Source organism: Punica granatum, chromosome 3 (assembly GCF_007655135.1).
Source record: "Punica granatum isolate Tunisia-2019 chromosome 3, ASM765513v2, whole genome shotgun sequence".
Taxonomy (NCBI): domain Eukaryota; kingdom Viridiplantae; phylum Streptophyta; class Magnoliopsida; order Myrtales; family Lythraceae; genus Punica; species Punica granatum.
In genome coordinates, this window is record NC_045129.1 from 8,776,384 (window position 1) to 8,788,861 (window position 12,478).

The following is a 12,478-nucleotide window of genomic DNA, read 5'->3' on the forward strand; positions in this document are numbered from 1 at the left end:
ACAGTTTGCAAGATTTGGAGTTTGAATATGAATGCCTAATACCATTTTCGGTGCAAAGAGAAGTAGAGAAAAGAAAATGGAATTGGGACTTTGTAAGAACTGTTATTTCCTGCAGCAATTCTGAGCCCGAATCTTTTCGGTGGCCAAGACAGGAAAAAGAAAGAAAGTCCTAACTAGCAATCTTCTACACCAACATGGCTTCTCATTCCAGATATGAGTACCAAAGAATGTGTCCTATATACAAATGGCAAAAGAGAGACAGGGAGTGAAACAACAACACATTCTTTGCCACCAACCATTCACATCACGTAACCCAGAGACAGACTACACGGAAGGAAGAAAGAAAGAAACAGTTATAACTTCTACATAACATGCATAAAGTGGTACAGCTCGTATCAGAAATTCAGCTGCTTACATAGCGAGGCGTCGATATCGGACGGGCAGTAAGGGCACTTGAACGACTTGGAGAGGTTCTTCGACATCTTCATGATGGACTGCCTGCAGAGGACATGCCCACAGGACATCAACATGGGAGGGTTGTCCTCCGTCGCCTGCTCCTTTGAGACAGGGCAGACGAATATTGAATGGAACTGAAACTCGTCCTCGAGCTCCACGGGGACAGGCAATTGCTTCATTGTCTGCCACTCTTGTTTCTTCCCTGCCATCACGTTCATGAACTTGAGGAGAGGAGGCAGAGCCTGAAAGCCTGCGGCTATTGTGACACTGAGTGGGCTCTCATAGGACTGCCCCAAGAGATTGCAGAACTGTCGGGTCACTTCCATGGCGAGCCTGTCCCAATTGGTCAGAGAGAGTAGCTCAGTGTAAGGTGACTGGTCCAGTTTTCGAGCAAAGAGGAGGCAACCCATGAGCTTCTGTATTTCAACCAAATGGGTTTCGGCAAAAGGGGCGAGGTGAGTTCTAGCATACTGGAGGGCTTCATCTCGACTTCCCTTCTGAAGTGTTTCCAGGAACTGCATACTATGGAGTTTCAGCTCAAGGTCCGACCCATTCGCGCGGAGCTTAGAAGAGTTTTCTGTGGCCCATGATAATGCTGGCTCAAGATTCCGACTTCTCATTGATTCAAGAATCTGATACATCTGAATGTAAGGTGATTTTATCAACGAGACTGATTCTTGCTCCATTGCCCCTACAGTGAAGCAGTCACCGACCTCGAAAAGACCCTGCCGATAAAAGTGGCTAGCAATTATCTGATTAGTTGTGTCTATATCAGGGTCAACATTTCTATAAGCCTTGGATATGTCAGGATTGAAGGATTTCTCTAGAAGTTTCGGATACTTGCTGAGAGCAACGTTCAGTTCCTTTTGTGTCCCTTCCAGTTGTGTAAGTGGAGCTGATTCTTTCAACTTGGTCCTCAGTTCAGCAAGCACAGTTTTACAATCGGATTCGTGGCCTGACTGTAAGTTCTCCAATGCAGCTTGAATTTCTTGATTGAGTTGATCAATGACTTCTTGGCTCTTAGAATAAGAAAGCTTTTGCTTCTTTGTCACCTTATCGAATGCATCCTTAATAGTGTTTACCTCCATATCTTGTTTAGTCTGCTGAGGTCCTAGTATGCTGTAATCAGCAGTCCAAGCTTGAGATAGCTGCAGGACAATTTTTATGGTGTTAAACCAGCAAAACTTGTAAGCACGTCAGATCAACAGCTGATGAAATGACAACAACAACCCTTTTGGTATCAGAGTTCATGAAGGTGTATTGTATTGAACAGTTCTGAGGATAGCACAAATTCAGGAGAACTCAGGCAAGTATTATATTTCGAGTGGCACAGATAAATGCTAGAGGAAAGTGTAATACACCAAGAAATGCTCCCTGAAATTTCAAAAGCATCATAAGCCCATATACACAAGCTTTTCACTTTAATAACCACGACGATCGGAACCTATTACAAGATATCATATTTTAAGAACTAATCACACACCTTCAAAAAAAAAGAAGAAAAACAATGCATTCATGAACATTACAGCATTTACCTAATATATTAATTTACTCTGTAGTAAGAAATCATGTGGACAAGGAGATGCGTATAAATAAAATGCAAATTCAACACATAAATTTCAAACCCAGCACATACAATGAAAAGAGTCGCAGAAAGTCCAATATACGAAAGTGAGATGCACACCAAAAGGGGGTACATGAAGTCTTTAGCTTAGCTTTTGTATGTGCTGTTATAGCTCCTGCAATCACTCTTCCACTACGGTTTCTCCACTAACTCTGTTTTCAAAAAGTTGAACCCGAAGCAACTTCTAAAGTCGAATTTTCTTAGACTGCCGACAGGCTAGTTCAACTGTAGTCTCTATCTTTCAGCACTTGGCCATCGACTACATCACATCAACTTAACATCAAACATCGAATGCATCGAACCTCAGATCTAATGTGCTATAATATTCCAGTGCCCGCGTGCCCGCTACTCCAGAAATCAAGGACTTGCGTCCGCAGACCCGAGCAAATCTTTATTGCCCAAACAACCATTAGAAACTCACACGGAGTACAGGCAACATTCCTCAGCACGACAAACAACCCGATGCGTCAGAGAGTTCCAATGTACAGGACAGATTTTTCATATGCTGCAAGCATCATAGTAGCATAGCTGGAAAGAAAGTGATAACTGCTGGCAGGGCTCGAGCATTAGAGCTTCAAAATCAAGAGGAAGAATTCAAGAACACTCCGACCAATTCGAGGAACATGGTTTAAGGAACGAATTGACAGCAGAGCAGAAAGCAGATTCACAACAACGGCAAACGGAAAACAGCGAGTGAGCTGAAACGAATCGAATCAGGAAATTCAGAGAGAAATGCTCGGAGATTCGCAAAGGGGAGGAGAGGATTGTTACCGGTAGGAGAAGTGCGGGGAGGGGAAAGGAGAAATCTTCTTCCCACGTAATCCCTGAGTAAACACCTTCTGGTTCCGGAAGGAGGAGGGGTAGGGGAGATGGAGACGACGAAGTGGTTTTACGTAACTGCCCTCGGGGATTCTCGGATATGCCCACTCTGCCCTACCCGTTAACCGGCCCGACCCGATTAAACTGAAAGATTTGGGCCTCCCATCTCCTTCGTCTTCTTCCTCCTTCAAACTTCCCCATACGCCACTAAAAAGAGAGATGCATTTCGGGACACCGATGCATAAAAAACGCGGGTAATATGTCTATTAGACGTAATATTGCTATAGGGGGGCGTTCGTAATGCGAAGCGCGCTGGCTCGATCCGACAAAAGCACGAGTGGTTGATTCCAGCATTGAAAAGAACCTAAAGGCAACCAGCGTTTCTTCCTTGGCATAATGGATCGTGGAAACTAAGGTGGAAAGGATTGAAGAAAGATGAAAGATCTCATTCGGCTTCCGAACTTTACATTGTTTGAACTCGAAGACTCATACGTAATAACCAGGGCCTTCTGACAAGGATTGATGGTCTGCAATATCTTAGCAACAATTAATACTCGTGAGAAAAGTTGGCTGCAGAACAGTACAAAGTGCACACGAGGTTCTTCAAGTCGAACCGAGCAGTACGAATGCAATTTCTTCCGCTGAACACGAGCCCTTTATCAAACCTAATTGTAGAAGCTTCAATAGTCAACGGATGAGCTTCCATGCTTCTCTCATGAGTTGGTCGTTTATGAAAGGTCGCAACGACCACATCAGGCAATAGCTCTCTAATTCTCCGGATGACAGCTTTAGATCAAGAGCGGAAACAATTCTTTCCTGAAGAAAAAGCGAAGCTGTTCATGTCAGTATCTCACAGAAGCAAGTGTATGCATCAGATATAAAATACAAAAAGCAACTTTCGGTCTTCCTCTGTTCTTTGCGTGCTAGACAGAGCATAAAGAAGATGATCGAAAGCATACACATATTTCAATACCTGCATTAAGAAATCCTGTTTCATCATATTGTAAATTATTGCCATCATGGTAGCATAGTCTGTGATTTCGGGGTTTTGATGATCTGAAAGTGCAGTTTCATCCTGTACAATAAGCAAGTCGAGAATCAGAAATTGCAAGAGGAATCATCCTAAGGCAGCGCCGGCAACAGCTCCAGTATTAATTTTGTAGTCATACATAAATGATTCTCTTGAAATTATGTAAAGCAATGCAGGATTTATTAAAGAAATGGAGTAAGAAGCTTTGCAACCCAACTCTTTTTGAACCAAAATGCAAAAGATAAAGGATAAATGTTAATACTGCATTAACAGTTCACAAAATTGACAGCTCCAAGAGAGTAAGGGAACTAGAAACTCCGACATTTTGGGATTTTTGAATACCATCCAGTACTTTATGTTCTTCACTAAAAACTCCTGGACAAGAATATAGTTATATCAGCATTGGTATGAGCAGTAGTACCTTATTGCTGACGATTGCTTGGTCATGCAACCCATCACTAGAATCTACATCCCGATTTTGTAATAAACATTCATTTGCTGTTTGCATCACGAGGGTAGCATCTGCAAGAAGACATTCTGACTCTTCTAGCATGGTTTTGGCTGCATAATTATCAACAAAATCAATTACATCAATTTAGGGCCAAGTGGCTCGTGGTAATGATGAAATGAAATTAAGGCAATAACCATTGGACAATGTTCATACATCTGCTGCAAAGCGTATCCTTAAAAAGAGTTTGAGAGTAGCCTCTTGCAATTAACAGAAGAATATTATTTTTTCTAGTACTCATTTTGAAGGGAAAAATATGTAGAGAAACAAGTGATACATTTAAGGAAAGGGGCTGCTCAAAACCCTTCACGAAAAATACAAACAAACTTGCAAAAAACAAAGAAAACTAATACTTCCATAATTCACAAACCCAAAGTTTGTAAGCTCACTAATTTTTCCAAGAGATCAAAACTTCGTATTCTAGTCCATTCATGTTAACGAAAAACTGAATCTGACATATCTAGTACTAGAAGTACTTCTGAAGATCAATTCAACAAGACCATCCAATTCCATTACCTCTATTTATATGTTCCTGAAGCCCGAGCAGACACGTGCGTACTTCTGCGTGCACATTTCCCACAAAAAATGTGTTGCTGTCAGACAAAAGTGGAACAGAAACATGCAGAAAACAAACAAGTTGATCTGTCCTCATTAATTTGAAGTTTATAACAGAACTCCTACATTTTGAAATATATCTCTATCAAGATATGTCACGCAGAAATCTGACATCTTCCTTAAAATTAACTGTCAACTTTCATTAGATTCCAATCATCAATAATGAAGAAATACTTAAAAGGAGGGTTAAAGTAGACATACAGTTGCTCATACTCTGGACACTATCATGGACATTAATACACCCAGCTTCAAAGTATGATAGAACCCTTTTCGACTCATTAGCTTTGATAATCTTCTCAACCAATTCTGAATTCCTGTTCACAGGAGGTCGCCGGAGGAGCTCTAAATGAAGACCGGAATTCATATTAGTTCTTGCAACAGATCATAAAAATTTCATTTACGCATAAAAAAAGCCGAAACGAAGTCAGGAATTCCCACCAAGCCTTTGCTGAAAGCCAACCAGTAGCTTGTGTCCTGCAGCTACAGATTCGTCGAATGATGCCATCCTAGAATAAGAGATTCCACAAGATCTCCGAATTAACTTGTGTACATTCGACTATATTCAACTTTGATTAAGAAGTTCCTTTATCGTCAACAGGACGAAATGAGATACCGGCAATGAGAACAACGATCGTCAAAATGAACAATGACACGACCAACCATGAAAGCTACCTGGTCATCAAGTTTTTGAAGCTCCGGAGCATCTTCTGCTTCAGCTCGGACTTCAAATCTCCAAGCTCTCCTTCCATTCCGCAACTATAGAATTAAACGACAAGTGCTTATTTGAAAAGAAACAACACCGCTCAAACATAAAGGGCCATTCATGCAAACCTGAGAGCTCAAGGAAGGAGACAAAGTGGGAGCAATGGCGGACAACTGACCCCACTCTTCTCAGCTGAGCTCCTCGGCTACTGAACCTCTTGATCAGACCAATCTCTGCCTCCGAAGCTCAAAACACAAAGAAAAGCCAATAAAGCTTCCAACTTCTCATTCCAAGTTAAGCTTTAGCTTCAAACTCAGCCTCCTAATGGCGCCTGATGACCAGCCCACGCAGATATCTGTAGACCCTCTCCCTGGCGGTGACTAGGTCTGCGACCGAGATGGCGGCTGTATAGGTGGTGGCGGAGGGCGGAGGCGACGAGAGAAGATCGAAAGAGAGAGAGAGCGTGACAGGGTGGGGCGAGGGATGTCGGAGGAGAGAGGAGCGGGAGAGAGAAAATCCAGAACGGGCTCTTGAAATGGTTTCGGCCCAGCCCAGCTAACCGTAGGCCTTATTTATTATTATTATTATTGTTGTTGTTATTATTATTATTATTATTATTATTATTATTATTGAATGATATATTAGGTATCATCGTGATTCAACTCTTTTATTTGCTCTTATGTATGAACAAAATTACATGTACGATTACTTCAATATTCTCTATCTCATTTGAGTAGCAGCTTTTAATAATTATCGATCGTTGTTTAGAAATCTTCTACTTATAACATGATTATAGATCAACTAATGAGAGTCACAAAATATTCTATAGATAATCACATATTATTAGAGAATCTTTTATTAGAAAATTTTAGAAAAATTATATAATTAGATATCATATTTGATCGAAAATTATTTATTTAAAAATTTTAAAAAATTTCATGTATCAATAAATTATCATCAAGTAAATAATTGAAAAAATATGTAACACATTATTATGCAAGCAAAAATGAAGATGGAAAAATTCAAACGCTTTCATGTAGATAACCGCATTTTATCAAACTTTTAATTTAAAAGTTTGAAATTTAAAATTTTAGTTATTTAGTAATCTATCGTCGAAAACAGAAAAAAGTTCATTATAATACTATACAAATAAACTTAAAAAATCCAAAACTTTAAAAAGTATCATAAGGATAATATTCCATATATCTTATTATAATATTATAATATACTAACATATTAATTTAAAGTTCATGATAATATTTAAAAATAAAAAAAGATTTATTAAATAATATTTTCAAAGAACATTAAAGAACCTCAAAAGTTCGAGAATATGATGCCAGTATTCTCAAGCTATCAATACTGGGTTCACCTTGACTTCACTTTATATATATATATATATATATATATGCAGTTACAGAAAGATGAGTACATGTAAATATTTATACTCCGTTTGAAAATAAAGTTGAATTTAATTTATTTTTTATTTTTTAATTCAATAATATAATCATTATTATTTTATCTTTTTTTCAATTTAATAATAAATTCTCTTATATATATATATTATTATAATTAATTTTTTTCTACTAAATTCTCTCAACTATCAATTATTTTTCTCTCGATTCAACAATACGATTATTACTTTTCTCTCGATTCAACAATACAATCATTACTTTTATTTTTATCCATCAAAATCAAATAACATCATAATCATACATCGTTACCAAACGCACTATTATGAATATAGATTTTATGCAATGTACTCAATATAGGACCAATTAATTTTTAATGTGAGTGACTCTCTCTTAATAATCATCTTAAAATTTAATTATTTTTATTCAATTATGTATAATTTGCTCGAATTTTTAACGATTACTAAATATTCAAGCAACTAGACACATTACTGTAAGCACTTCTTTTGTGAAAGCAAAATTGCGATTGAGGTTCTCTAGCACTCGACTAGTAGCATAGATATAACGACAGGTGATTATAAAAATTGGAAAATTCGTCCACGAGATCCTCTTCGGGTTTATAGTACAAGAAGTCGCACCAAGTTACAAGTTTAGAAATAATGTAGCAAATAAATCACCGCATCAACTCTCGAAATATCTATCTCTTCCCGATAATGCGTTTGACGCCGAACGTAGTAAATCCTGCGCCGATGGATTTACGGCATTGCTCGACTTGCAACCGTGCAATGGCATTTCTTCTTTTGGAATGTAGATGAATGAGAATGCATAGTACCAAACATCATCTTCCATGAATGGACCGGACAGGGCATCCGAGCCCGGCCTACAAAAGCCCGCAGACTCGAGCTGCCGAGCCGACAGCCAACTCAGATCAGAATCCCGAGTCGAAGCGCGTGCGCACTACGCTCCCCGGCGCAGGTTAGCACATTGGCCTTTATGTTCTGGGTCCTTCCTTCCGATCCTCCTCTCCTTTATCTTCCTTATCCAACCCTAGATGCCCCCTTCCCCCCCTCTTGGCCGCCTCTGCGCTCTCAGGAATCGAGATCTCGGATCGTCGCGCCTCTGCTTCATCGATTCAGCTCGCCGCGATCTCTCAGGTGATTGTTTCTCGGCCTTTTCAGCCAAGGATCGGCGATTCTCTGGCTGTTTTGCTTAATTTTGCGTGATTGATTGGTGCAGGAAATCGAGAATACGGTCAATCGGACCATATGTCTCCATAGCAGCGAAGAGCAGACGGATTTTTGAGTGGTATCTTCGCGGATTGCCCTCAAGTGGGTCGATTTCGAAGGAAATTTCAATTTTGTTATTGGCTGTTTCGGGAACCCTATCTATCGGAGGAGGTGAGAAATCAAGGTCTGATCGATCATCCGTTCATTGATAGCGGTGAACAGAATGATTTTCGAGCGGTAGAAGGGAAACCCAATTTCCTGCGTGATTTTGCACTGTAATCTCTCTCTTTCTTACTCGATGTGTATGAAATATCAATTTTTTTTGGAATTTCGAAAGTCCTAATTTTTTGCCTCAGCTTCTTGCTATCATAATTGCGGAAAGATAGCTTTTATCTGTCGTGTTTTGATAGCCAGTTCGTTCCTCAAAATATGCGTCCTGTTTGATTTTGCTAAAAAAGTTGAATTCATTGGCATTATGTTGCAGTTGTGGTTTTTAATTGACTTTTATTTCTCTTTACACAGTTCTCTTTGGTAAGATTTCAAGAGATTGGCTCAAGAATGCGAGGATACGAAGATGATGTAAGTGATACTCGGTAGTTTTTCGATTCGATCATAGTTTTTTCAAAGCATATATGAATTTTTCTGGGTTCGTATGTGCTAAAGAGAGGCTGGTTTTCAGGAGTACGAGGATTATGATAATTATGAGGAGGAAGGGTACGAGCAAGAGGAAGGCGGTGATGAAGAAGATGAATATGAAGAGGAAGAAGAAGAGCCAAAGCCCACCAAGGAGGAATTGGAATATTTGGAGTTGAGGCAGAAACTGAAGGAATCTATCAGGAAGCGGATGAAGAAGGCAGCTTCTGGTTCAGAAGAGATAAAGAAAGACAAGTGAGTAGTGATTCCCTCCAGCTTACATTTTCTCGTGATAAACACTGTTCTGGACATTCAATGAAATTACTACTCTTTGTGGAGACACCTTCGTGCTCGTCGACTTGTTCTATTCAGTTCTGTAAGCCCTTAGGATTCATTTTATGAAGTTCTAACCTTTCAACTTATTTTCACAGTTATGGCTCTTTCTTTGGCCCTTCTAAACCTGTCATTGCACAGCGAGTGATTCAAGAGAGCAAGTCATTGTTGGAGAATCAACATTTGGCTGCCCGATTGTTGAAGTCCCATCAGAATGTATGTACCCTTGATCTTTATCTTTGGACTTTACAATGAAGTGATTGCATTTGGCTATTACCCAAGTTTGTGCATTGCCCCCTTCCTATATACTTTTGTTTTGTTGGTAGAAACATAAATTAAAAGCACAAAATTGCTTGAATTAAACAGGAGTTAGACAGAGTCTGCTAGAACTATCAATTAATCATCTAATCAGAGAAAAGACTATCATTAAGCTGTCTTGATAGGTGAGACGAAGATTTTGCTATGAAAATATAATTTGTGAAAACACAATGTTTATCTCCTGTCTAACATAGTTGTGTGGAGTTTGTGACTCGTACATGCGGCTAGAAAGGTCAATAGCCAAATTTGCTTTCGAAATCTTGGGTTAAGTTGCTTTATGTTATCTGTGTTTCTGGGGCTTGCCTTGTTTCAAGCAGTTATACATATGTTCTGTGCATGGTGGGGATCGTGTGAAAATGATAGCCATTTATTCTGTAGTTCAATTTTCAGGCGATGAACATCATCTAAGAATTCTAATTTTCAGGGTAATAAGAGTTCTTCTTCAAGACCTGATGGTTCCAAGCCTGGAGTGCGTCCCCAAGCTCCCAGAGTAAGCCAGGTAATTGGACTCTGAGATTACTTTATTTTACGATTCTTAGAAGTTATAGTCATCATTTGATTAGTACTGACATATGACATGGTTTTGGACTATTTTCAGCTGAAACAGAGAGTTCAGAAAATAAAAGATACAAGGGACTACTCTTTTCTATTATCTGATGATGCTGAGCTCCCTGCCTCGCCCAAACAACCTCCACCACGAAGTATCCCTGCTCCCAGTTTGGGTATGTCATGATTTATGCTAGATCTGATTCGTGATCTTTCTATCATACTGGTATGAAACTTACTGAGTTCTTTTCTGTTGTTGCAGATGCTCGCTCAGCTAAATTATCGTCTCAGAGCAGACTTAACCCAGGGAGCAATAGCAGACATGTAAATGGTGGTCGTGAAGAAAGAAGACCAGCTTCATCTAATGGTCACAGTAACCCTAGACCAGGCTCCTCTAATGGTCACAGTAATAATAGACCTGGATCTGCTAATGGTTATAGCAACACCAGACCAGGCTCTGCTAATGGTCACAGTAACCTCAGACCAGGCTCCGCTAATGTTCACAGTAACCTCAGACCAGGCTCCGCTAATGGTCACAGTAACCTCAGACCAGGCTCCGCCAATGGTCACAGTAACCTCAGACCAGGCTCCGCTAATGGTCACAGTAATCTTGGAGCCGGACCAAATAAGTTGTCTTCTGCTAGTAAGCCTCAGATGGCAGCCAATAGGAAGCAGCTCGGTAGCAACAGTGGGAATGGGCCTGGCCGGCCTGCAGTTTCGAATGGGTTGCAACCAAAGAAGCCAATTCCACCCCCACAGAGATCTTCTCAAGGTTTGAAAAGCTCTGTTCCTGCTGGGGTGAAACCGCCAGCCACAAAGATGCAGTCCTCTGCTTCGAAGTACCAGGTGGAACCAAGAAGAAATGTGCAGCAACCAAACAAGGGCAAAATTTTATCTAAACATTCGGTTGCTTCGACTAGACCTCAGGTTCAAGCTCAGGTGATGGCACTTCTGCCTTGTTCCCCTTTGCTTTTTATGTGCAGATGAATGCTATGTTTAATGGTGTGCTGATTTCTGTCCGTGATGTTATTAGATGAGCAAACCTCAGAAGCAAATCCCCTCTCATAACAGACTGCAAGATCAGAGGCCCAAGAAAAGGCCCAGCAGACCATTCCCTGAAGACGACGATGACAATGATGCGGCCATCAGTATGATCAGAAAAATGTTTGGGTAAGCAAGAGTTCACTTAGTTTGCTTTTCAACACTGTTAGGAGAGGTAAAGAGAGGAGTGTAAGAAAAGTGAAATGCTCCCTCTCTCCTGGATGATCTCTGTAAAGGAGAGGGGAGGTGAGGAGTTTGGAGGAGGCCAATGGGTTTCTTCGGAACAAAGGAAAAATGCTTTCCTCTCCAAGTCCTCCATTCCTCATTCAAGAGGCTTTTGTCTGAGCCACAATTAGAGTTCTCGTCAATAACCGCGTTTATTTTTCGTTGCATCTGTTCTAATGGTACTTGATCTTCTGACTGGATTTTCTTTTTTAGATACAATCCGCAAAAGTTTGCTGGTCGTGATGAAGACGACAGTGATATGGAAGCAAACTTTGACGACATCATGAGGGAAGAAAAGAGGAGGTTCGTACCTATTCCCTGCCCTATGGACATAATTTTCTAGCCTCTTTATCTGTCTAGTAGTCCTTATTTCTTTTCCAAAACGTCAAACAACTGTTCACACGTCGTCTGATGTTGTTGGGTGGTGCAGTGCGAGAATCGCCCAAAAGGAGGACGAGGAACAGCTGCGCTTGATAGAGGAGGAGGAAAGGCGCGAACGCGAACGGATAAGAAAAAAGCGGAAGATGGGATAAAAGGCTAAGATGTTTCTTCTAGAGATTTGATCATCAGAAGGCGTGTCTTGTAATTGGTCCATCTCTCTCTAATGGAAGCAATATCTTCTTCTGGTGAAGTCGATTTATTTTTCAATTCTTAGGAAAGAAAGAATGTACAGCAGTTTACTGAAATCTTTTTTTCTTAGGGAAGGTGTACTCTTTTTTTTTGACCGGAATCACATCAATTTGCCCTCCTGGCCAAAAAGGCCTTGCTTTTCGGAGATAATAATGATAAGGGTTAATAATATGGAAAAAAAAAATCCTTTCACATTTTATTAATAATTTTAGCATGATTTTTTTTCTTAACTTATTAAAAAATGCATGAACTATCGATTCGATAACAATTATATTATAACGTTAAATTTTTTATTAATTTAGACGAAATCGATATAACAATTGATGATTCTAATGGTGTCGGCGATCCTAATTGAGGTTGGT

The 12,478-nt window shown here is 39.9% G+C and overlaps 3 protein-coding genes across 10 annotated transcripts; 1 reads left to right on the forward strand and 2 right to left on the reverse strand.

The window, feature by feature from the left end:
- Positions 1–82: 82 nt before the first annotated feature.
- On the reverse strand, positions 83–3,006 carry LOC116198658 (protein RMD5 homolog). 3 transcript variants are annotated; one of them, XM_031528858.1, is made up of 3 exons: positions 2,852–3,001; positions 2,502–2,652; positions 83–1,604 (listed from the first exon to the last, which is right to left on the reverse strand). In XM_031528858.1, exons 2-3 carry the CDS (start codon positions 2,517–2,519, stop codon positions 396–398), a joined length of 1,227 nt encoding a protein of 408 aa, XP_031384718.1. In that variant the 5' UTR covers positions 2,520–2,652; positions 2,852–3,001; the 3' UTR covers positions 83–395. The 3 variants fall into 3 exon arrangements, with proteins under 3 accessions (XP_031384718.1, XP_031384720.1, XP_031384719.1); XM_031528860.1 differs by lacking the exon at positions 2,502–2,652 and having other exon boundaries at positions 2,852–3,006; XM_031528859.1 differs by lacking the exons at positions 2,502–2,652; positions 2,852–3,001 and adding an exon at positions 2,141–2,456.
- Positions 3,007–3,324: 318 nt separating this feature from the next.
- On the reverse strand, positions 3,325–6,275 carry LOC116198661. 3 transcript variants are annotated; one of them, XM_031528864.1, is made up of 8 exons: positions 5,934–6,275; positions 5,725–5,808; positions 5,491–5,558; positions 5,254–5,394; positions 4,954–4,995; positions 4,351–4,490; positions 3,873–3,974; positions 3,325–3,715 (listed from the first exon to the last, which is right to left on the reverse strand). In XM_031528864.1, the coding sequence occupies exons 2-8, from the start codon at positions 5,799–5,801 to the stop codon at positions 3,587–3,589; spliced, it is 699 nt and encodes a 232-aa protein (XP_031384724.1). In that variant the 5' UTR covers positions 5,802–5,808; positions 5,934–6,275; the 3' UTR covers positions 3,325–3,586. The 3 variants fall into 3 exon arrangements, with proteins under 3 accessions (XP_031384724.1, XP_031384725.1, XP_031384722.1); XM_031528865.1 differs by having other exon boundaries at positions 5,725–5,794; positions 5,884–6,274; XM_031528862.1 differs by having other exon boundaries at positions 5,884–6,274.
- Positions 6,276–7,971: 1,696 nt separating this feature from the next.
- On the forward strand, positions 7,972–12,266 carry LOC116199299 (protein SPT2 homolog). Of its 4 annotated transcripts, none has more exons than XM_031529614.1 (12): positions 7,972–8,318; positions 8,401–8,561; positions 8,913–8,969; positions 9,070–9,278; positions 9,455–9,572; positions 10,099–10,173; positions 10,273–10,396; positions 10,483–10,785; positions 10,819–11,159; positions 11,254–11,390; positions 11,700–11,789; positions 11,917–12,266. In XM_031529614.1, the coding sequence occupies exons 3-12, from the start codon at positions 8,949–8,951 to the stop codon at positions 12,017–12,019; spliced, it is 1,521 nt and encodes a 506-aa protein (XP_031385474.1). In that variant the 5' UTR covers positions 7,972–8,318; positions 8,401–8,561; positions 8,913–8,948; the 3' UTR covers positions 12,020–12,266. The 4 variants fall into 4 exon arrangements, with proteins under 4 accessions (XP_031385474.1, XP_031385472.1, XP_031385470.1 ...); XM_031529613.1 differs by having other exon boundaries at positions 7,977–8,139; positions 8,257–8,318; positions 10,483–11,159; XM_031529612.1 differs by having other exon boundaries at positions 7,974–8,318; positions 8,401–8,665; positions 10,483–11,159.
- The last annotated feature ends 212 nt before the right edge of the window (positions 12,267–12,478 follow it).